At 50.6% G+C, this 24,241-nt stretch overlaps 1 protein-coding gene across 4 annotated transcripts in view; it reads right to left on the reverse strand.

The window, feature by feature from the left end:
* Positions 1-24,241, reverse strand: part of COL22A1 (collagen type XXII alpha 1 chain) — a 269,693-nt gene that overhangs the window by 77,690 nt on the left and 167,762 nt on the right. For all 4 annotated transcript variants that reach the window (XR_008373874.1, XM_053559196.1, XM_053559195.1 and 1 more), the window contains 8 exons: positions 23,651-23,704; positions 23,358-23,411; positions 22,707-22,760; positions 20,588-20,641; positions 19,211-19,264; positions 16,246-16,350; positions 15,389-15,433; positions 8,581-8,658 (listed from right to left, as the gene is read on the reverse strand). Coding sequence is in view for 3 of the 4 variants with exons in the window: in XM_053559196.1 (XP_053415171.1) it covers positions 8,581-8,658; positions 15,389-15,433; positions 16,246-16,350; positions 19,211-19,264; positions 20,588-20,641; positions 22,707-22,760; positions 23,358-23,411; positions 23,651-23,704 (498 nt within the window). In the remaining variant the exon portion in view is untranslated. The remainder of the gene's footprint in view (positions 1-8,580; positions 8,659-15,388; positions 15,434-16,245; positions 16,351-19,210; positions 19,265-20,587; positions 20,642-22,706; positions 22,761-23,357; positions 23,412-23,650; positions 23,705-24,241) is intronic.

The raw sequence follows: 24,241 nt of genomic DNA on the forward strand, positions 1-24,241 counted from the left end.
CCGGCTGGCCTTAGCTGTACAGAATCAGACTTAGCCCAAGAGAGCTGAGTTGCCCCCACCACATGCTGAGGGGAAGCTGCAGGGGCTACCTGCCAGCTGAGGCATGGAGATGGTGGCTTCAGGGTCAGATGAAGCAAGTTCAAGTTCCTGCTTTGCCTCTCTCTGCAGGGCAATATGGGCCAACTGTCTAAACTCCTCTGAGCCTCAGTCTCGCATTTGCAAGCTGGAGAGGGTAACAGTGCACACTGGCCACAAAGGTCAGGAAAGGATGGCCAGGCCAGCCCAGGTTGACAGTGCCTTAGGAATGTTACAAGAACAACAGAAAGACTGGTTTCATCTACAAAGCAGGGTTCCCAAACACAAGGGGTGCTGGAAACATATTAAAAAGCTGTTAACAAACAGAAAAACATACCATACTCATGGATGGGAAGAATCAACATTGTTAATATGTCCATACTACCCAAAGCAATATACAATTTTAATGAAATCCCTATTAAAGCACCACTGTCATACTTTAAAGACCTCAAAAAATAATACTTTGTTTTATATGGAATCAGAAAAAAACCTCGATTAGCCAAGACATTACTCAGAAATAAAAACAAATCAGGAGGAATCACGCTACCAGACCTCAGACTATACTATAAATCGATAGTGATTAAAACAGCATGGTACTGGCACAAAAACAGAGAGGTAGATGTATGGAACAGAATAGAGAACCAAGAGATGAATCCAGCTACTTACCATCATTTGCTCTTCAATAAGCCAATCAAAAACATTCAGTGGGGAAAAGATTCCCTATTTAACAAATGGTGCTTGGTGAACTGGCTGGCGACCTGTAGAAGACTGAAACTGGACCCACACCTTTCACCATTAACTAAGATAGACTCTCACTGGATAAAGATTTAAACTTAAGACATGAAACTATAAAAATACTAGAAGAGGGCGGCGCCTGTGGCTCAGTCGGTGGGACGCCGGCCCCACATACCGAGGGTGGCGGGTTCAAACCCGGCCCCGGCCAAACTGCAACCAAAACATAGCCAGGCGTTGTGGCGGGCGCCTGTAGTCCCAGCTACTTGGGAGGCTGAGGCAAGAGAATCGCTTAAGCCCAGGAGTTGGAGGTTGCTGTGAGCTGTGTGAGGCCACGGCACTCTACCGAGGGCCATAAAGTGAGACTCTGTCTCTACAAAAAAAAAAAAAAAAAAAAAAAATACTAGAAGAAAGTACAGGGAAAACACTTGAAGAAATCAGCCTGGGAGAATACTTTATGAGGAGGACCCTCCAGGCAATTAAAGCAACACCAAAAATCCATTACTGGGACTTGATCAAACTAAAAAGCTTCTGCACAGCCAAGAACACAGTAAGTAAAGCAAGCAGACAGCCCTCAGAATGGGAGAAGATATTTTCAGGTTATGTCCCTGACAAATGTTTAATAACCAGAATCCACATGGAACTCAAACATATTAGCAAAAAAAAAAAAGGATCCCATCTCAGTGCGGGCAAGGGACTTGAATAGAAACTTCTCTGAAGAAGACAGGCGCATGGCCTATAGACGTATGAAAAAATGCTCATCATCCTTAATCATCAGAGAAATGCAAATCAAAACTACCTTGAGATATCATCTAACTCCAGTAAGATTAGCCCACATCACAAAATCCCCAAACCAGAGATGTTGACGTGGATGTGGAGAAAAGGAAACACTTCTACACTGCTGTTGGGAATGCAAACTAGTATGTTCCTTTTGGAAAGATGTTTGGAGATCACTTAGGGATCTAAAAATAGACCTGCCATTCGATCCTGCAATTCCTCTACTAGGTATATACCCAGAAGACCAAAAATCACATTATAACAAATATATTTGCACCAGAATGTTTACTGCAGCCCAATTCATAATTTCTAAGTCATAGAAGAAGCCCAAGTGCCCATCGAACCATGAATGGATTAATAAATTGTGGTATATGCAGCCTTAAAAAAGATGGAGACTTTACCTCTTTCATGTTTACATAGATGGAGCTGGAACATATTCTTCTTAGCAAAGTATCTCAAGAATGGAAGAAAAAGTATCCAATGTACTCAGCCCTACTATGAAATTAATTTATAAGTGCCCACACTTCCATATGAATGCTATAACCCAACTCCAGCCCAAGATGAAGGGGAAAGAGGATGGGGAGGGGAGGGAGAGGAGAGGGGGAGGCTGGGTGGAGGGAGGATCATTGGTGGGACCACATCTGTGATGCATTTTACAAGGGTACAGGTTAAATCTACTAAGGGTAGAATATAAATGTCTTAACATAGTAACTAAGAAAATGCGGTGAAGGCTATGTTAACCAGTTTGATGAAAGTATTTCAAATTGTATATAAAACCAGCACATTGTCCCCATAATTGCATTAATGTACACAGCTATGATTTAATTAAAAAAAAAAAAAAGCTGTTTTATTCTGTTTTCTCCATTAGACTTTAATACAAACACCAGCAGTGGGAAGCCCGGCCCCTGGTCACACACAGGCCACAGGGGAGGCCTGGAGCCTGAGAGCTGCTGGGCTGTTTTACACCCTCCTCAGCCCCTCACTGCCCACAGAGCCCAGCTCTGCCCAGTGTACAGGGTGAGGGAGGATTTCCTGAGCAGCAGCTTTGGGGCAGGGCTGTGGCTGGGCATGAGGGTCACCTCTGCCAAATGCCTGGTACTACCAAGCAGTGACCAAACCAGATGGGGGGGACCAGGCCTAAGATTCTCCTGTCCAGGGGAAGCTGGCCTGCCTGATTCTGGGGACAGCCTGAGTGGCCCTTTGGTTGTTATGACCAAAGGAACTGGACCAAAAAGGGAGGTAAGACATGACTTAAAAACAAATGGCCAGACATGGAGTCATCACGCAGTCAGTGATGCACGTAAACAGACATTGTATACACATGACCTTCCATTACGACATCCAACCCTCAAAAAGCCAGGCTTGAACTGTGTGGGTCCACTTACACATGTGGTTTGTTTTGTTGTTGTTTTTTCAGAAAATATACTGGAAAACTTGAGAGAGATTTGTAACAATTTAAAAAGCTCACAGATGACCCACTTAGTCTAGAAATATCAAAAACATTTCAAGGTCATGTATGCCATGGATGCATAAAATATACTAGATAGCCTATTTATTGTTTATTACCACATACATGTAATATAAAAGGTAAAATACATCAAACACAGACTGAACAGAGCGCCATTTGCTGTTGAGAGAAATGCAAACATACAGATGCACTATTACATCATAACTGCATAAAACTAGCTGCAGTCCATTCTGCAGGACTGGGAGCTTTTTTGTTTGTTTGTGTGTTTGTTTGTTTTGAGACAGAGGATCAAGCTGTCCAGCTGGAGTGCCGTGGTGTCATAGTTCACAGCAACCTCCAAATCTTGGGCTCAAGCGATCCTCTTGCCTCAGGTATTTTGTTTGTTTGTTTGTTTTTCTACTTTTAGTAGCTATGGGGTCTCATTTTTAGCTCAGGCTGCTCTCTAACTCGTGAGCTCAAGCAATCCACCCGCCTTGGCCTCCCAGGATGATAGGTGTGAGCCACTGCGCCCGGCCACGCTGCAAGAATCCTGCAGCCACCTGCTATTGCCGTTACTCAGGGTGAGCTCCAGTGTCGCCAGCATTGCTGACATCCCCGTGTGCTGCTCATCATCTCGGTGTGAGCAGGGGTCCCCCGGGACATTGCGTATTGCGTTGAAAGTGACCTCTTAGGCATCTCAACTACTTTTCACGTTTAGTGTAATAGTGTAAACCTTGAACATCACCGTGGGACCCACACAAAGTGCCACCGGTGATTCTGGAAGTTGTGACATTAAAAGACAAAGGGGAATTGCTCAATATGTGCCATAGATTGGGGTCTGCAGCCGCAGCTGCCCCGGTATCAGACAGCACATTCATCTTGTAAACAGACGACATAAACTTACAGAATTGATGAATACAGCAAAGTATCCTAAATGCATTTAATCTTCCTAATAACTTTCTTAAAATCATTTTCTTTTCTATAGCTTATTGTTAATAATACAGCATACATATAACCTGCAAAATGTGTGAATCAACGGTTTATGTTTGTTAGTAAGGCTTCTAGTCAACAGTAGACTATTAAGTTTTGAAAGACTCAAAAGTTGGAAGAAAAAGTATTCAATGTATTCAGCCCTACTATGAAGCTAAATTATAGCTTTCACATGAAGACTATAACCCAACTATAGCACAAGACTGTGGGGAAAGGGCCAAGGAAGGGGAAGGGAGGGGGGAGGTTTTGATGGAGGGAGAGTAATGGGTGGGGCCACATCTATGGTGCATCTTAGAATGGGTACAGGCGATTGCACTAATGTACACAGCTATAATTTAACAATAAAAAAAAGAAAAAAGTTGTATTTGGATTTTTGCTTACTCAGGGATCAGGGCCCCTAACTCCTGAGTTGTCTCCCTGCTGGAAGAAAGGTTAAGGGCATTTGCACAAAGTGGGAATGCTGGCTGTCCCATCCAAGCTCTGCCATGTCCTAACTGTGACATTAGGGAAGTGGTTTCATATCTCTGCCTCCTCGTTTGTAAAATGAAAAAAAAGCAGAATCTGCTGTCTGGGGTTACTGTGAGGATCAGATGGGTGGCACCCACGGGATAACGGGGGCAGACCAGCAGCCTCGCTTACTCTGGCCCTGCAGGCCAGCAGTGGGGGCAGCCTGGACGGTTCCTGCTCACTGTTCTAGTAGCTGCCATCTCATGACGGTTGGATTATTCCTTAGAAGGCAGCGAAGGGCAAAAACCCTGCTCTTCTGTTGGGTTCTTGAGCTCTTTCATTTCACATAGTGGCTTCTGTGCCCCTGGCCCCTCGTAGGTTACAAGGGTATGGCAGGGGGGTCAGCCTGCTCCCTTGTGTGTGCAGCCTCGGTGCCCAGCCCAGAGTAGAGCATCAGTGCCAAGGACACCGCAGAAGCAGGTGAGAGGCTCAAAAGGGGGAGAGCTCATGCCAGGCCACAAAGGCTGAAACAGACCTCGGGGAAGAGGATCACTGCGGCTTTGCAGGACAGATGCAGCTATTATCCCCCCATCTCTCCAGTCTCATGATGCTGCCGCAGGAATTGCTAACATCTGACCCCTGAGCAAACCGATGGCTGGGGCAGGAAGGGACGGGTCCCGGCTTATGGGGCTGTCAGCAGGAACCTTGTCCTTACAGACACCAAACTCCTGGTGTCAGGAGGCTCTTTAGTGCTTTGATCTGTCCTGGGGCCTAAGTAGGCTCATGTTTTAAGCATTTTAAACCTTGCTAAAGGAAGATCAGAGAAAACCTGAAGATTAAAGAGATGTTTCTTTTGCTTGTTAATATCTTGAAGCAGAAAGTCAGAACCCCAAACAACCAGTTCAGTTCCCTGACCCACTGGTGCCCTGCCAGGGAGTCAGTGCTGCCCTGGACACTCAAGGCCTTGAGGCCTGGCACCACGGAGTGAAGAAGTGCAGAGTAACTCACAGTCACATCCAGCCTTAATGTACCTTCTCTGAGGGATCTTAATGGAAATGAATAAAGTCTGCCCATCCTGCCAAAACCACAGGGCAAGTGACGTAGCACAAAGAAGACTAATTTCAGAGGTGTGGAAGTGGGTCTGCATGTTGGCCCTGGCCCAGACTAGCCAGGTGGCACTGCCCAAGTCACTTTACCTCCTGAATGCAGGTTGCTGGCCTGGAAATTGGAGGCATAGCAGACATGCCAGCCCCTGCCCCATACCACAAGGGGTTTCTTGGACATATGCCACCCCAGGGGTTCCCTGCTGCAGGCGCCTGCCCGGGGCTCTCTTTAGCCCCAGGAGGATGCTTGGCCCAAGCACAGGGCAGGCTGAGAGCTCCCAGGAGCCAGCTCCCCAGAAAGCAGCCTTCAGCCAAAGACCCCCAGGAGCTGGCACAGAAACCTCTCAGCTTGTTGCTCCTTGTGCAGAACACCTCTGAGCCTGGACCATGTCGTCAGCCAGGGCTGTCAGAAGAGGTGAGCCCCGCTGTCCACAGCTGCCATCTGCACATTAACACACTGTCCCTTCACACTCTTCCTTGCTCTGTTTCACCTTGTCACTGCCCAAGTGGTGATTTCTGAGATCATCTCCAAGATAAAGTTGCCCTTGAATCCTGTTCCCAAAGGCTGCTTTCATGGGATCCCAGCCTCAGCCAAAGGATATATCCACCTTGCACAGGACTGAGTATGCTCTGAGGCCCAGCACAGGACCGGGCACAGGCCTGCTCAGCAAATGGCACAGTTCCTGTAAAGAGGCCACTATGTCCCCGATGACCTTGACGTGTCCCCCCTTCGCTGACACCATCTTCCCTTCCTCCACAGATCTACACTCAGCATGTCCTTGGACCCTCCATACAGAGTTCCAGCCATTAGCACCCTAGGCTGGTGGCCAAGGACAGGATTTATGAAAATTCAATAATGTTTTATCCACCACGGAAGCTTTTAATAAGTCCAAGTGGTAGTAAAGACACTAAAAGTTGATTTACAGCCTCTTCCCTGGAGTGGGCCAATTTCTTCCCAGGTGGCATCACTTAGGCAGGGACATATTTCACAGGGAGTTTAGCTGTCTCCTAAGTGGGGGGTGGGGTTATGGTGCCCACCTCCCTGTCTGGCTCTCTGAGGAAGGGCTGGGAACAGTGAATCCTTGGCAGCAGATGGGAACATGTGAAACCTTGTGGAGTGACTGGGGCCACATCAGGCTAAAGTCTGCCTGTAACCGTCAGGCGGTTCCCACGTGAATCAGAACCTTCACGCCAGCAGCACAAGCCCCACGCGAGTGAAGATTTCAGAAAAAGGAACGTTGAACAACTGTGTTTCCTCACTATGTCTTTGGCCATATTGTTCCTTCTAGTTTTAAAAGATTAAAAAACAACAGCCAAAGGAAAAGTATAAAATTGATGTAAAGAAGTGGAGGGTTTTTTTCATCAGCAATTTTAACTGAGAATTTCTTTTAAGGAAAACAGTTTAGCCAAACTAGATAGTCCCAAAAGGATTCCACAGGCCTCCTTCCATGGTTTCTGAGGACATCTAGGAAGAGACAGAGCCACCTTCCTGCCACCTTGAAAGAAGCCTTCCTGGTTCGTGGGTGGGACAGAAGTGAGGTGGCCACGTCTGTGTGGAGCCATGAGGCTTGAGAGTGGGGACATAATGGAGAATGGGGGAGCGAGTGGGAGGCCCAGTAACTGCTACTCTGGGTGTAAGAGAACCAAAGAAGAAAGGAAAGGGGAATTTTCTTTTATTTTCCAAGGGACATTATGGATGATATGGCAACAAGTATTTCCCTGTCCTTCCTGGCACTGACCTTTTCAAAGAACCTCAAAGATACTTTGAGAGTCATACGTGAAGAATGATACTATTCTTATTCTTGGTTGTGGGTTTCATTTCTTGAATGCAAAACCAGGTGGAGACTGGACCATGCTTGCCTCTGGCTCATATTCAGGTGATGTTTAATAACGATAGAGTTAGACTGTGCTTCTGCGTTAAAATAATAACAACAATAATAATATGAGTAATTTGGAGAGTCCAAGGTTTTGAATTTCTTTTAAATAACTAAGATATGGCTATTAAAAAAAAGTAAATGTAATTTTAAGGTGCATTAGGCGGGTATAGCGTTTTTAGCAAGGAGGAGATGAAACTGACAAAGGTTAAGACTTCAAGGTTGAAAATTGACTCTAAGTACGAAAGGCTCTGTATTCAGCAGAGGAGAGGAGAGAAGCGTTCTTTGTAACACAGAGGGAAGAATTAAAAGCGTTAGGTGGAAGATACCGAAGATCATAATTCTATCCTCAATGAAAAGAAACTAATGAAGTCATATTCTGTACGCAAACACATTTTTAAATTCCAGAGCCGGATGGACTGGCTTTGAAAGAAGAGCATCTTCTATTTCTAGAAGCATTGGGGTGGAGGCTGGGTGAGGACATTGATAGCAACCCTCCCCTTGGATGAGGGCCTGGATTGCATTGATCCTGAAGATCCCTTAGAACTTAAAGGTCTTAGCAATTCTTAAGGCTTCAACCCCTAGGGAGTCTGCAAACTCACACCAAGTAGACAGATATGAATTATTCACCAAAACTAACAGTTTGAGGAACACTTCATAGATTTTACTTTGGAGACATGATTCCATTTATTTTCTCACCTGCACTACTTACAGAGAGCAAGGGCAATTAAGTCTCTTTTTTCCTCAAATGAGTAAAAGCACGTAGTTTCTCCCACATCATGCCCCTTCCCTCGCCAGCCCAATGCCATTGGTTTTGACAGAGCTTCTCAAAGTTTGCCCTGTCTTTCTTTTTTGTCTTTTGCTAATGTTAGCGAGTTTTGTTCTCTCCTTTTTAAGTCTAAGAAGTACTGGTCTCTCCAAAATCCTTGTTCCCCAAAGTAGAATCTAGGTCTTAACACTTGCATCAGCCACATGAACAGACCTGCCACACCACTGCCTTGAGGACCAGTGGCCACTATCAGGTCAGCCAGGATAGGAATGTCCAGCAGGGAGGCCCAGGCTATGCACCCCTGTGGGAGCAAGCAGGGAATGGCTGTGTGATGTAAGAGCAAGAATTGAATGAATAAGGACTCACGGGAGGGCCTGCAACCCCAGCGCCTGGGTCTCCGCGGCTGCCAGGAGAGCCAGGGATCCCGGGTGCTCCACGGTCCCCCTAGAAGAGAAAAATGAAATCAAAAGGTCAGTGGAAGGAAGGACAGGGCCAAAGTACCAAAGTACAACAGGAAATGTGCTTGGGATTCTGACTGCACCTATGTCCATGGCCACACTGTCGTCCACCCTCTGTGCTGCCCAATCCAACACTGCCTGGCCCACAGTCACCAACTATGATCATGTATCTTTCAAGGATGGCTGTTCCCTGACCTTGACCATGGCCCTAGATGTGATTGTAACAATATAACCCCTCCCATGTGATAGTCAGAGTCCAAATGTGCTGTCTCTGAATCTCATCAGACCTCCATCCCAACCACAGCACAGATTTGAATATCCCATTTCAACTCAGATCCCAAATCACCAGCACATTAGTTCATCAACTCACCGATAATTTACCAAGAAACTATTATTTTGTGGGTTACTTTTCTGGGAGCCGGGATGAGGGGCCCAAGATAAGACCTTTGCCTTCAAACCTAGTGGTGAACATTGTGGCCTTGGGTGTCGGAGCCCTGGATGTCAGTTCTGGCTTCAACACTTCCTGAATGTTAACTTGGGAAAGTGACAAGTTCCCTGGGCTTAAGTTTCTTCACCTACAAGGAGTGAAGAACAGCCACACCCAGGGATGAACGTGGTTGCAAAGCGAGGTTGTCAGAGACAGCACCGAGCCCAGGGCCCGGATAGCACAGGGCACTGTTCTCATCCTCCTGCCTTTCTGGACTTTGATGGAAAAAAGAGAAGAAAAAAAAAAAGAACAGAAAAAAGGAGGAAATTTGTTTACCATTTCCTACAGTGAGAAGCTGAGAGCCACACCCTACCCATAATTTCAAAATCCTCAACCTCAAACTCCATTAGCAGCAAAACCTGACTTGTACTGACATAGGCTATTTACAGTCTTGAGTGGTGATCTCAGTTTGTTTGAATATTTCTACATTTTTCTTGCATAAATATTAATGAGCTTGATTAGGAGTTCTGGCTCCGACACTGCGGCACATGTTATGACGGACGCATTTTACATATTACTACCTCTCCAGGGTCCGACGAAATTTGATGCAAAGCACGTATGGCCCCAACAATTGTGTGAGGGACTGTGCTCTGAACTTACTAGGTCAGCTGCCTGGCAGCCAGGCCTGAGACCACTCTGGCAGGTGACTTTGTTCAAGCCACTTAACATCTCCGGAATGAGTTAACGTGTGTGACGAATAGAAGTAGCCCCAGAAGCTCGTTATTAAGAGCCGATGAGATAATACCCAGCAAATGACTTAAGGTAGAACCAATATTGCTAGGCAACACGCTGCTTTATTGAGGTTTATGTTTTTACACATTAAAACATATTTCATTAATGAGCAGTCTATTCACCCTCTACCCATCATCACAACTAGAAAATTTTGCATTTGGGGGCCTTTACGAAAAGTAATGCATTGAAGATGATTTGCTTTTCCTCTAGTACGACTGTCACTTGGACGACTACATACGTTAAATGTTCATTCAACTACTGTTCATCATCCATGCAAGGCAAGCAACAATCTGGGTTCCAAACCCAAAAGATGACTCAGCCCAGGGCCAGGCCACTGTCAATACTGGGTCCTGAGCTCTGAAGGGGAGGGGTGCTCACTGGCATGGGGAGGAACCGGGCTTGCAGAGTTCTCACAGAAGACATGAACCAAGACACAAACCTCTCTCTAGAGTCTCGACACACCCTTCTCCCTGCCCCTCCAGGTCCATGGGGCAGGGGGTTCCCTCTACCTGCTGTTGTTAGTCCTGGGGAGTCACAGCATCCCTCACCCCACATGCACTCTAGAAATAGCCCCTTCCTCAAATTTTCTTCACGTTCCCAATTAGTATACTCTATTTCTTTATAATAAGGTGATAAGGCTGCTTCTGGGAAGTGCACAAGACTTGAGATCAGCAGAAAATCTAATTAGTGAGTGTAAAGAAGATAAAGAAGGAAAGAATTATAAAAGCAAGACAGATACGGAAACAGCTGTGATGAAGTCAGAAGGGCCTTGATCCGTGATTCATCTGTCACCAGCTCATTGCAACAGAGGAGAGGGTCAGACAGGAAGATTTCAAGCTGGTGGTCAGGTGACTCTGGGTCCTATAACCTTGAGCAAGTCCCATTGTCTCCCTGTGCCTTTGGATCCTTGACAATTGAAAGAAATGGTACTAAATTCCCATGTATCTTATGAGGACTCATTTAAAAGGTGACGGGCTCTATAAAGTAGCGTGATCCATTGTGCACAGGCATTGCCGTCACACGATCACCACTCGTCAGTAGAGATAGAAGGCAGAGAATTTCTGAACCGCATCTGTATGTCAGAGACAGCCATATCCCTTTGTGTCTTGGTTTGGCTTTAAAAATTTAGGGTGGCGCCTGTGGCTCAGTGAGTAGGGTGCCGGCCCCATATACTGAGGGTGGCGGGTTCAAACCCAGCCCTGGCCAAACTGCAACCAAAAAATATCTGGGCATTGTGGCGGGCGCCTGTAGTCCCAGCTGCTCGGGAGGCTGAGGCAAGAGGATCGCTTAAGCCCCAGGAGTTGGAGGTTGCTGTGAGCTGTGTGACGTCATGGCACTCTACCCGAGGGTGGTACAGTGAGACTCAGTCTCTACAAAAAAAAAAATAAATAAAATAAAAAATTTAAATGCAGATTTTATATAAACACCTTGAAAGTAGAAAGTCTCCATTCATTCCTTCACTCAGCCCTAAAGCGGGTCACACCCCAGGCTGGGCACTGTGTTCATGCACCTCAGTATCCACAGTCCCAGTCAAAGCTTGGCAACAACGGACAGCTGGTCACGGCCATTTCCTGAATATAGGACACGTGATTCCTTCACCGGTCACATTGGGTCAGACACTGAATTCTGCTTGGACCAAAATAAATTATTTGCAGGGAAGGAGCTTGGTCGGAAGCCTTGGAAGTGCCGAGTGACAGGACCTGGCTCCACTAGCAGGTCTATGGTCCACTGTACGCCAACAGTTCCCCAGAGAAATACTTCACCAACCGAAACTTTTAGGGAAGAAGGCCCCAAGAAGAGAGCAAAAGACCTTAATGCTCAAAGAGGCTAAAGGTTAAACAAAGAAAGAGGCACATGGGCTAGAAACCATAGCACAGTGTCCAGGGAAGAAATGTGCCAGGAAGTTAGGTGCTTGTGGAGGGAAACGGCATTTACTGAGCATGAACTACATGCCAGAAGACCACATATCTCCTGAGGAGCCCTTTTGGTATTAAATATTCTTTACTTCTCTCTACAAAAAAAAGGAACAGGGTCTCAGAAGGAAAGCCACTCGCCTTCAAGTCATCTACCCTGTGGGCGGCTGGCCTGGGACTCTAACCTAGCCCTGCGGGCAGCTGGCCTGGGACTCTAACCTAGTCCTGTGGGCGGCTGGCCTAGGACTCTAACCTAGTCCTGTGGGTGGCTGGCCTGGGACTCTAACCTAGTCCTCTGGGTGGCTGGCCTGGGACTCTAACCTAGTCCTGTGGGCGGCTGGCCTAGGACTCTAACCTAGTCCTGTGGGCAGCTGGCCTGGGACTCTAACCTAGTCCTCTGGGTGGCTGGCCTGGGACTCTAACCTAGTCCTCTGGGCAGCTGGCCTAGGACTCTAACCTAGTCCTGTGGGCGGCTGGCCTGGGACTCTAACCTAGTCCTGTGGGCAGCTGACCTGGACTCTAACCTAGTTCCGCACGAAGCCGAAGCCTGTGCACTTGGCTAGAGACAAGTGTCACTCGAGAGAGGGTGGCCATAACTGAGCGTCTCCTGGAGCTGTAAGTAACTAGGAAGGGAAGGGTGAGACAGAGGAACATGAAGCCTTCCTCGTTTCCCTAAGGGGCCTTCAGCGTCACCCGGGACAGCGCCGGGTTATTCTCTGTGTGATCTCCCCATCTCCTCTCCTTCTTCTCCCTGAGCAACCCATTCTCTGACTAAAGATAACCTTGAACTTAATCTTCCCAAAGCCAATGACCATGGAAACCTTGATTTCTGAGCCACATTCTAACTCACACATTTATACAATATGAACACTGGATTGAGCCAGATCTCACATTTTAGGTAATAGGACACTTTTGGTCCAATAGACAGCATGGCCTACCTTGAGGTCCATAGAATGAAGACTGGCTGGTCAACTGGACCCACATCAGGGTTCTCTGCAGGCCCCCATCCCGCTCAGGGTCTCACCCTCTCTCTGCTCCCCAGCGCTGCCTCCACTCCCCTCCCCAACAACCCTACCCCTGCACAGATAAATGCAGTCTCTCTAGACCCCTCCCCTTCTCGCTGCAACCCTAAAGTGGACCCTACAAGGTGGTTAATCAGTGACCCCGTGAACACCCCCTGAGCATGGAACTGTGAGAAGCACTCTGCTAAGTGACTCTTTCTACTTATAGGACAGCATTTATTACTTTGCCAACCCCAGCTTAGGAACCAGCTAGCAATGCACTCTGCGGTTATGTTGCCAAGATCGCAAAGATGCAGATACGAAGAATAAAGGAAAACAAAAGTCTCATGACCACAGAGAGGGAACCCCTGAGGCCATTCTGCTGCTGGACCATTTCGGGCGCCTTTGCGTTCCTTCCTTGTCCTCCGACTCTGCGGGGAAGGCCTGTGAGCATCTGAGCACCGCAGAGCAGCCTGGGCGGGGCTCAGCACATCACTGGGGCCTCCGACAGATCCTGAAGCTGGTTATGAATCTGCCACTCCCCCCACACCTGCTGCTTCAGGCATATGGAAGTGTTTGATATGCTTCCCAATTCAAGCAAAGTTACTCTCAATTTTATTTCCTCTGAAAATACAGAATGGACATATATTTAGTCACATCACATGAAGAATACTCCCGTTTTTCCCTCTTAATTTTGATCACGAACAACAGCCTTGCTATTAGGGAAAAGCACGTTAGCCTACCAGGACCTCAATTACTGCAAGCTTAGGGTGCTTACCAAGGTCACCTCCTTGAATAGGGAGGAAGCCACAAAGCAAAGATATATCTGCATTAAAAATACAGATACCCTCATTATTGCTGGAGCCCTGATTTTTCACAAACCGGATATTATTGTAAGACAGCCTTTACATTCAATTTTAGAAGCAATAATCCTCATGGCTATGGTGCTGAGATCCCAAAGATTCAGATGCAGGATAAAAGGAAGGAAGGGAAGAAAAACGCCCTCCCCACAATTAGCCGAACGGTGTCCGGGATGAGAACGCAACTTCCAGGAAGAGCAGCCTGTGTGGACCCCCAAAGTACTGACTCTAAAAACTCAGGAGGGACGGGTGATATGCTAGGTGGCTCCAAAGTGGCCTAGGGGATAACAAGGGAGGACAGTAAGGCACATAAGAACTTTTAGAAAGGGCATTTTGTATAAATACATGCAAGTGCAGAAGAAGCAGTATAATTTACAGTAACACTTTTATTTGAGTTTGAATATGTATGTCAAATGAAAACACAAAAATACAAACATTGCAACGTTGGTAATTAACTATTTCACCCACATTTGTTCAAGCTGACACATCCAAGCTCGTCAGACAGTCTCCCTGGGCGTGGGCTTGTTTGCAGTCCGCGCTCTTCTCTGAACACATTCTGTCTCCCGCCTCAGCTCCTCCTGCCGTGTTGGCACCCCCGCCCCCCGCCAACAGCTCCTTCACCCTCCCTGCTAACTGCTCCACGCACTTTAAAATCAGCACAGAGACCACTCCTGCAGGAAGCCACCCCTCCTAAAATGGAGCTGGGCCCGAGCCTCCCTCTGTCCCAGCACTGGTCTGCTTTGGCCTGTTTGTCTGTTTTCCCCTCTGTACCCTGAGCTGCAGGAGCACTGGGGACACATCATGAGCCCTGTTGTCGTCCCACAGCCCACCTTAAAATCCTACACCTGGTGGGAAGCCCAGCAGAGGTGTGGTGAGTGAAATGATGAACGCGCTGCTATTAAATGCATAAATGAGTAAATGAATGAATAATTCAAGTAAAGGGAACGTCCCCGCCCACTCGGGAAATTTCTCTTAAGAACGCTTCTTCCAGGGAAAAAGCATCTTTTCTGAACTGTGGGTACAAGTGAATGGAGGAGAGACTGGATGGTCTTTCCAAGAGCTTCCCTCCCCTCCTGGGTGTGCTGCCCGGCCTCCCCTGCTCAACTGTCTGTAGGTGCTTCGGGGAATGAACACCCAGTCTTCAGGCCTGGCTCATAGAAGCTTCCCACAAGGTTCGCCACTCCCTTCTCCCTCATTCACCATCGCATACCAACGATTTGGTAGAGGGTTCTGAAAACTTCGAGCAGTGGTTCTCAACCTTCCTAATGACACAGCCCTTTAATGCAGTTCCTGTGGGTTGCGACCCACAGGTTGAGAACTGCTACCCTAGAGGCTGGAAGAGCCACTGGATTAGTGTAAGTCCCTGAACGGCTGTATGGATCTGAACACCCCACATCAAGACCCCCATTAAAACCCTGTGTGATGACATACAAGTGTTTATTGTGCTAAGCCTCTGAAGCTTTGGGTCACCTGTTACCCCAGCCAGACTAGTCACACGAGACTGCTCGTATCTATTGCTCTCCAGGCTGAAAACCAGGGTCTCTCACAACCTCACTTAATCAGCCCACATTTATTACACATCTACTGTGCAGCAACTACATCAAGAAAATAGGTAAGAGTCACGGAACCTTACTGAAACAGCGGTGTGGAAGTTGGTTGAGGTAACCAGAGATGCTCATGGACCCTTTCTAAGGGCAGCCCATGGTGTCCACACTTTGCTTACCTTGGTTCCGGGGGGGCCGGGCAGACCAGGTGATCCACGGAGCCCCTGGGAAAATGAGCAACAGCAAGGTGATTACGGGACTGGGAGTGAGCACTGACCCCCTCCCCCCGCATGCCCCAGGCTGTGTGCACCCTCTCATGGGGGTTCCCAGTGATGACCGGGGCTCTGACTGTGACCTGACTTGCACAAAAACAAACAGAAAATGGTTGGCAGCCACAGGTCCTGGGTGTGAATTCCGACCCTGTCACCCACCCCCTCTGTGTGGCCTTGTCAGGTTGCATGCCCATTCAGGGTCCTCACTTCATAGGCCCCACAGGCTGGGTTTCCAAGTGGAGCTCACCAAATGGGAAAGCCTGGCCTCTCTCCTCTCTACCGTCCCAGCAAGACCCGAGGAAGCCCCTCAGGGGGGTCATCAATTCCAGGCTGGAAGGTTTTGCTGGATACAGAGTTCACAGCTTGAATTAGACTCACAATTCCACATCTGGCAGTGCTGGCTTAGTTAGCCACAGTGGACCCAGAAGCCCTTCTCTGCGTGCACACCCATGACTGTCCTGAGCTGTGGTTATGTCTTTGACACATCTCCCCATGAGACTCTGAGCATCACGAAAGCACAGGCTGCCTGGTCTATCTCTATGTCCCCCCCACCTGGCCTGGGCCTGGCCTGCAAAGCCATCCCTGAGGCTGTGTCACCCCAGCCTAGAGCACAGTGTGTGTCCCGCACACCACCCTCCCCTGCCAGGCCCATGTCTCTGGCTCTGAGTCCGTTTCTGCAGTTGGGCAGTTCATTCATGTTTCCCTTTCACTGTTTTCATTCCAGCCTGGTTCCTGCTAGTGCAGAGACCCCCGACCCCACTCACCGGCTCTCCGTCTCTCCCTTTTCCAGGTGGCCCAGGGATCCCAGGAGCCCCCGGGTCTCCCCTGGGGCCAGATGGCCCAGGCCGCCCTTCTTCACCTGCTGCTCCCTGGAAAGAAAGCAGGCATCTGGGGTCAGTGGCATGCTCAGCTGAGGTTTGCTACAGTGAGCCAGCCTGAATGGCTGGTAGGCTTCCTGGGACTGCCCTAATGATTTTAGAAAACTTGTCCCTTCCGGGGCATAGAAATGGGGAGTACAACATAACAGGTTGAATTGTGTCCCCCAAAGTTCACGTGTTGAAGTCCTAACCCTGGCACGGCAATGCACGGATGTCATCACCTAACTTAGGACGAGGTCACACCAGAGTTGGACACTCCCATGGCCTAATCCAGTAGGGTTGGTGTCCATTGAAGAAGGGACATCTGGAGGCAGACAGGCAGAGACGGGAGATGTGAGGGCCCAGGAGCAAGGTGCCATCAGTAAGCCAAGGACAGCGGCCTGGCACAGAGCTTCACCTGGCCACCTGCAGAGGGAGCCAGCCTGCCAGCACCTCTGTGTAGGACTCACGGGCTCCAGAGCCAGAAGAAACGACTGCTGTGTTGTCAGAGCCGCCCCATTTATGATGCTTTCTTCCAGCAGCCTTGGTAAACTAGTTCCATGAGGAACATGGACATGAAAGGACTTTAATGACCACCTTTCCCCCAGTGTGGGAAATGATCTGGTGTGCGTCTGACAGACAGGCCTCCACTTCTGCTTGAATGCCTCCAGGAGCAGAGAGCTCACCACCCTGCAGGCTGTTCATGCCTCTGTCAGGGAGGTCTAGCACACAGCACGTACGTGCAGTCAGGGACAGCCCTCTCTGAAATCTTCGATCTGTTGTTCCCTGGAATTGTGTAAACGTAAAGCCAATCCCTCTTTACAGATGGGTCTTCAGTAATAGGAAGACAGCTTCGGGCTCCAAAGGGGGGTGGAGACAGGGAGAGAGAGGATGCACACTCCAGCGTCTGCTCAGGGAGCCGGCCCTCCACCTTGCTCCCGGCCAGTGCTCTCCTCCTCTGGCCACACAGCTACGAGCAGCCCCCTCGCAGTGGCCCTGGCTCTGGAGCACCGGGTAGGACCCCAGAAACCAGTGGTGCATCTACCAGACAGGGCTCCCTTGGGCCGAGGCGGCAACCTGAGTGTCTGCAGACACACCCTGACTCTGACAGAGCAAAGGACAGGTGAGCTGAATCACGGACAGGCAAAATAAGGGAGGGGGAGGGCTGCTCTCCCAGCCCACAGCAGAACCAGCCTTCCAGAGAGAAAGACGATGGGATTGTCATCACCTGCAGGGCAGAAAGGTCCCTGCACCTGAGTGCCAGCCAGCGGCTGCTCAAAAACAGGCATTTGGCTCCCTCTAGAGGTTAAACATGCCAATAGCACTCCAGCTTTCTGGTGTGAGGATTTCTGTCTAGCCCTCAAGAAATCTTTAAAACCTTGGCCATCCCCTTCCAAGTTGCCAACACCCTCCTTACAAGGTGTCATCCTTCAGAGTCTCAGTATAATCCAGGAGTAGTGGAATGATCCAGGGCTTGTCCTTTTGATTCATTTTGGCAGTCTAAGGTGGTATTATTTTTTTCTGAAAAATTATTCTGCCCCTGTGTCATGAAGCCTGTTTTTAAGCTTATGATCAACTAACACTCTGAAAGACCCAAGATGGGTCTTCTGACAGGGTTATCACTTTTCTCTGAAATAGATCTTTTTCTCTGAGACACGTCTATTGACACTGAGCCTTCTTGACAAAGGCCAAACTACGTCTACAGCTGTTAAATGACACAAAAATATAAAAGTTAAAGCCATCACTCCTTTAAAAGGTTACAGGAAAAGTGGAATTTAAAGGATTTGTATGAAGAGGTTTGGACACTTGTGTACAACAGGAACTCTGCAGACAGTCCTCCAGGAGAAGATGGGACTGGAGGCAGCTGTCCTTGTGTGCACAAGAGGAGGGACAGGACAGAACTACCGTAGCACCTTGGTCACCTGTTCTCCAGTGACCCCACACCTGCCTCCCCAGCTCCCAAGCTAATCTGCACAGCCTGTGATCAACAGGTGCCCTTTCCCTAGATCAGGAGTCTCAGCCGTGGCCTGCTGACATCCAAGGAGGCTAATTCTTGGTGGATGATAGTTTGCGGTGGGAGAATGACCTGGGTATTATGGGGTTTACAGCACAATCCATGGTCTCCACCCACCAGACCCCAGGAGCAGTTCCTCTCCCCAGTGGGGAAAACCAAAATATCTCCATGTTCCCTGGGGGTTGGGGGGGGAGGCAAAACCACCCCCAGGTGAGAACCACTTTTATTGGTCTAGATTAAAGCCACACAACCAGGACATGGGAACTGGCATTTGACTCGGATCTAAAGCCAGGAATCTCACTGGAATCATTCACCAGGTATGGACAACCTCACGGGGACTGGCTCAGTATCACCAAGAACTCTCAGACCCACTTCCTAAAGCACTAGGTCACTGGGATTTGAAAGGGTGTGGAGTTTCCTCCTCGGCCTCTGGGTTTATTCCTTAAATTGGGGCGAGGGTATCATGTCTTTCTTCTTATAAGTAATTAGGTGCTCAGCGCCTGTCAAGGCGTAACGGTGCTTGCACAGGTGTGCTGTGTACACGCTGGTGCATTGAATTGACGGAGAGGAAGCAGGACGTGGAGTGACACAGACCTAATAATTAAAACCAAGATGCACATTACTTAGCACCTCAGAGTCTCAGTCTGTACGTCTGCCAAGTGGGCATTCATGCAACTCACAGGTGTGCTGTGAGGGCTGAAGGACAGGACGGGATGGCCTGTGGTCCTCTCTCCCTCCGACTTTGGAAGCACCTCTGACTCCTGGGCCCTACACCAGGCCTGAGCAGCAGGGGCTCCTGTGTTATCTGTGAATAGCTGAGAATGGGTGGTGTGTGCCGGCAGGCTGCAGTGGTCCTACCTTCTCACCACGCTCCCCATCTTTCCCAGGGGGTCCTCTGAGACCAGGAGAGCCCTGAAAAAAGAAAGGTTATTTCAAGATTTCTGGTCATTTTTGATGGCTCGTGTCCCAGGGAAAGATAATCAGGTCCCCTTCAGTCAACACTATGACTCCCACCTGCTCCTGTCTGTGACTCAAATTCCCCAGGGCCTGTCCACCCCACCCCCACCTGTGACACCTGCTTCTGGGTCTGGCAGTGCTCTGCACTTCAGCCTGAGCACCCAGGGACGATGGAGATGTCCTTATGAACATAGGCTGAGCGTGGGAGCCTCTGTTCCAACCCTGTCTTTGGAGGCTCCCAGAGGTGGCCTCTGAGATAAAGTTCAAGGGTTCCCCGGAAACACCAGAATTGAAACAGGGAAGCAAGAAAGGGAGCTAGAAACATATCTGTGAGCAGAGGGCGCTGGGTGTGCTGCAGACCCTGGGAGCCTGCACAGGACAGACCCTGGGAGTCACTGCACTTGAGGACAAAGGAGCTGGGCTGCTGACACGCATGTGCCCATATGCTCAGGGCTGCTGTGGTGGTGCTGCTGGCCACCTGCCATGTGCTGGACAACACTCTCTGTAAAGGCCAGACAAGACCCCCAGCAGAGGAACACTGGCCAGGTTGTGGAGGCCACATGTGCACTGAATCAGGCAAGGTTCCAGTAGCATCTGCGTCAGCCCCTCATTATGGGACTCAGTCTCCCTGTGCCTCAGAGTCCTCCCGTGTCAGACGAGGGCAACAATACTTCTCTAACATGATTGCTACAAGAATTTAACACATGCCATGTGCTCAGATCAAGTCTGATCAGTGTCTGTGGGGAATGTTAGAGCCAGTCCACTTTATAGAAACCTTGGGCCTCAACATGGGCAAGAAAGGGTCTCAGCACATCCGGGAGACAGACCCTAGTGGTGGCCCAGTGCAGCTACTTGCTGTCCCCATTTGCGGATGAGCAGGCTAAGGCTTCCAGGAGTGGCTTGCTGAGGTTAAAAAGTCATTTCCTAGAAGAGCTAGGATTAGAGTCCAGGCATCCCAACCTACAGTCAGGACACCTGGGCTTCTTTAGGGTCATTCTGTTTCTTCTGAGGCAAACTCCTGCTTCCAGCCTCAGTGAAATGCCCAGTTTCTGCAGTCACAGCAATGCCACCTGCCCCTGGGCAATGATGCTCTGCCCAAAGCCTCAGGTGCACTAACCGCATGGGGGCCTCCGTCAGGACATCCCTGTCCGCGTGTGGAATGGGCGTAAGGAAGCCTGCACCCCTGGGTCTCAGGGAGGGTGACCACGCTAACCAGGTAGTAAGTGGGCACTGCAGGGCCACAACCAGTGCTGTGTCCCCATCCTCTTGATTACTCACCACACTTCCTGGGGGACCACTGGGGCCCGGGGGACCGATGTGTCCAGGAGCACCCTGTTCAGAGACAGAAGGCCACAGGTATGGATGGCAAGGAGCTGTCCCAGCCACTCTCCAGACCTGCCTCCTCCTCTACAGCCAGTGGGGTCTGGCTCTCAGTGGGGGTGGGGAGGAGAGGGATAGGGCAGGGGGCTCTGGGAAATTCCTCAGGGTGCAGAGTTGGGGGCAAGTGGAGAGGAAGGCCAGGCCCTGACCACAGACAAGGATCTCAGGGGAGGCTGAGGAAAATGCTGAGAATGGAGCAGGCTGGTCACATGAGGTGCAGACCCCTGCTCTGGTATGAGGACGGTTACTTGTAAGGGCAGGAACGAGCCTGGGAGGACAGAGAGATGGTGAGAGCTGGCGATGACTGGCCATAGCCTGGACAGGAGCCGGCGTCCTGGGACCCTGGGAAATGTTCAAGGAGGAAGGAACAGGGCTTGTGACCACCCGATGTGGAGGGAGAGGGAAGAGTCCAGAATGGAGCTCTTGGGAACGGACGTGCAAGTCTCTTTCCTGTCTGCTCAGACCAAAGACGGTGCTACTCGCAGAGACGGTTCCAGGAGGGGAGCAGGAGTGTGCGTGCACACATGTGCATGTGTGTGTGTGCATGTGTAAGTACGCACACACGTCTGCATGTGCACATGCATGTTTACACATGTGTGTGTGGGCATACACATTTTGGCCCTGACTGCAGAACCACGGAGGGCTTCCTGGAGGAAGGGTTTTGAATGACAACTTGATGGGTGGGCAGGGGCTCTGTGAGAGGGGAGGTGGGTGAGGACATTCCAGGTGGGTCAGCCCCGCGGGATGGGGAAGCAGGGAGGCTTGCAGTATCAGCGGCTGTGCACAGCTTGAGGCTTTGCTCTCACTGTCACAGGCTGTGGTCATCTCTGGGGTCAGGAATCATGGCGCAGCTCCTTGCCTACACTCTGCATCCACTTCCCTCCAAGCTGGGCTGAGCCCAGAGCTCTCTCTGTAAGCCATCACCTGTCCCCTCTGAGGTGGCCACGCTGGTCACCACCTCTAGCTGACCTGGCCCCTGCTCAGCCAGTGGCCGAATCAGGTGGTTCCAGGAGAAACAGGATGCCCCCGGCTGCTGATGCCCACAGAGATGGAGGAAGAGGAATGTCTGAGGTCAGCACATTCTGCCTGAGGCCTGTGGCTCTGGGCCAGGAGCCAAGTTCTAAACAGTGCTGGAGACAAGTGCCACCTGCTGAGGTCAAGCAAGCCCTGGACCTGGCCTGAGGATGGGTTGGCCAAGAGCAGCCAAGCTGCAATGGGTGCGTGGGGGGTGATTCTGCGGGCCCAGCACCTGTACAGAATTGATGTGCACGTGTGAGAGTGGAAGGATGTGTGTGGGTGTGAGCTCGTGTGGGAGCGTGTGTGTGTGTGGATGTGAGCTCGTGTGGGAGCGTGTGTGTGTGGATGTGAGTTCGTGTGGGAGCGTGTGTGTGTGTGGATGTGAGCTCGTGTGGGATTGTGTGTGTGTGGATGTGAGCTCGTGTGGGAGCATGTGTGTGTGGATGGAGCTCGTGTGGGAGCGTGTGTGTGGATGTGAGTTTGTGTGGGAGCATGTGTGTGTGGATGTGAGTTCGTGTGGGAGCGTGTGTGTGTGTGTGGATGTGAGCTCGTGTGGGAGCGTGTGTGTGTGTGTGTGGATGTGAGCTCGTGTGGGAGCGTGTGTGTGTGGATGTGAGCTCGTGTGGGAGCGTGTGTGTGTGTGGATGTGAGCTCGTGTGGGAGCGTGTGTGTGTGTGTGGATGTGAGCTCGTGTGGGAGCGTGTGTGAATGTGAGCTCATGTGGGAGTGTTCGTGTAGATGTGAGCTCGTGTGGGAGTGTTCGTATGGATTGGTGTTTGCGCACCAGCCACGTGTATATGGGAGGAGATTCTTCTCATGGACTGGGCACCTGGGCACAGCCTGATGATGCTGGGAACGTGGTGAGGCCAGAACCTCTCTCTGTGCTGCCCTGGCCACACAGTCTTGTGTCACCAGGTCACCCTGAGCTGTGGGCAGCGGAGCAAACATGGCAGGGCCTCCCTCTGTGGTGCCCCTGTGACAAGGGGGCACCAGGACTCACAGGATTTCCAGTTGTTCCAGGAGCCCCGAGCGTGCCTTCCTGCCCCTTGGCACCCTGTATAGGAAGCAAAAGTGGGAGGTAAGTGGCCCTGAGCAGAGCTGTCCTTGCCTCATGGCAGGGAAGTCTTATCTTGCTTGTCAGAATCAGTTGACCCAAGGAGGTGAAGGCCCAGGGAGCGGGTTTAGAGACCCAGAGAGGCAGGGCTGGGGGCACAGCAGCACAGAGCCTCCCAGAGAACCAAACCTGATCCAGCAAAGAAGCCAGAACTAAGAAAAACAACAAAATCAAGGGCTAATGCGCATCAGGTGTTGTTTAAGCCGATGCATGGTGGGGAGCAACTTCCTGCTCAGAAAACCCCCCAGGAACCAAGGGCTGCCCTGTGCTGGGCCACCGTATGCCAGACCACACTGCTGGGGGAAAGGGGAGTGCGGCAGGAAGCCAGAGCTGCTAGGTCAACCCTCTGGTGACAGAGGCAGGCCAGGCCCTCGTGGCTGTGTCTGGAGGCCACACAGCCCCTGCAGCACCCTGGCAATGGCCCCTGACCGGCACACCATGATGCCAGGTGAGAGGGCCAGTGGGGCTGGCTTGAGGGGCAGGAGGGTGGTTGGATGTCACAGTCTCAGCCCACAGGTGAAGAGATGGTTTCCTTACCGGTGGTCCTGTGGGTCCCTGAGGCCCTGGCTCTCCAGGACGGCCCTGTGGTCCCTGCAATGAAAGGACTCATCAGTGTACCAGCTCACGGCCCAGTTCTGAGCAGAGAGGCGGGTGGGGCCTGTGCAGTGGGCATGTGCAAGGCCAGCAGCCAAAGCACACCAGGGCCTGAGGAAGCAGCAGGAGGGTGGGGGGCCCCGCAGGTGGGCTGTGGGAATCAGACCTCGAGTTGACCAGAGCTCGGACTCCCAGCGTCTGGGTAGCCAGAGGGGTGCAGGGGTGCAGACACTCACCGGTTCCCCAGGCACACCTGGGTCGCCCTTCTCTCCTCTTGGCCCTTGTTCTCCCTGTTGGTGAGAAGCACAGGGCACAGCAGACTGGAGAGCAGACCCCCACAGGGTGTGCACCCCCAACCTGGCCACACAGGCTGCCTTGAGTCCTGTGTGTGCCCCTGAAAGTCCTCCAAAGGCCCTCCCACCGCTACAGATTCTGACTGATTCCAACTCTTCTTTCAGACCTAAGGTCAGAAATCACCTCTTCAGGGAAGCCAAACCCCCAGAGGGGCCGAGTCCTCAGACTCAGGGCATACTGTCTTCCCCTACCCAGCAGGGCCGCAGCTCCAAGCTGTGTGGTCGACTCATACCCACTCTGGCTCAGGGCCCAGTGCATGGCCGATGGTCAGTGGGTAACAGTGAAAAGAATTCCAAGGAGGGATCTTCCAGCACCCCCAACCCCCACTCCAAGCCCTTTCTTGATGGAGAATCTGGGGAGGAGGCTTGCAAAGGGGACCCAACCCTTTGTGGACAGGCTGGAGAGTCCTGGGTAGCCAGATGGCACTGCCCTGGGCAGAAGGACCCAGGGGAGGGGACCAGGCTTACTCCCCT

Source organism: Nycticebus coucang, chromosome 13 (genome assembly GCF_027406575.1).
Source record: "Nycticebus coucang isolate mNycCou1 chromosome 13, mNycCou1.pri, whole genome shotgun sequence".
Taxonomy (NCBI): Eukaryota; Metazoa; Chordata; class Mammalia; order Primates; family Lorisidae; genus Nycticebus; species Nycticebus coucang.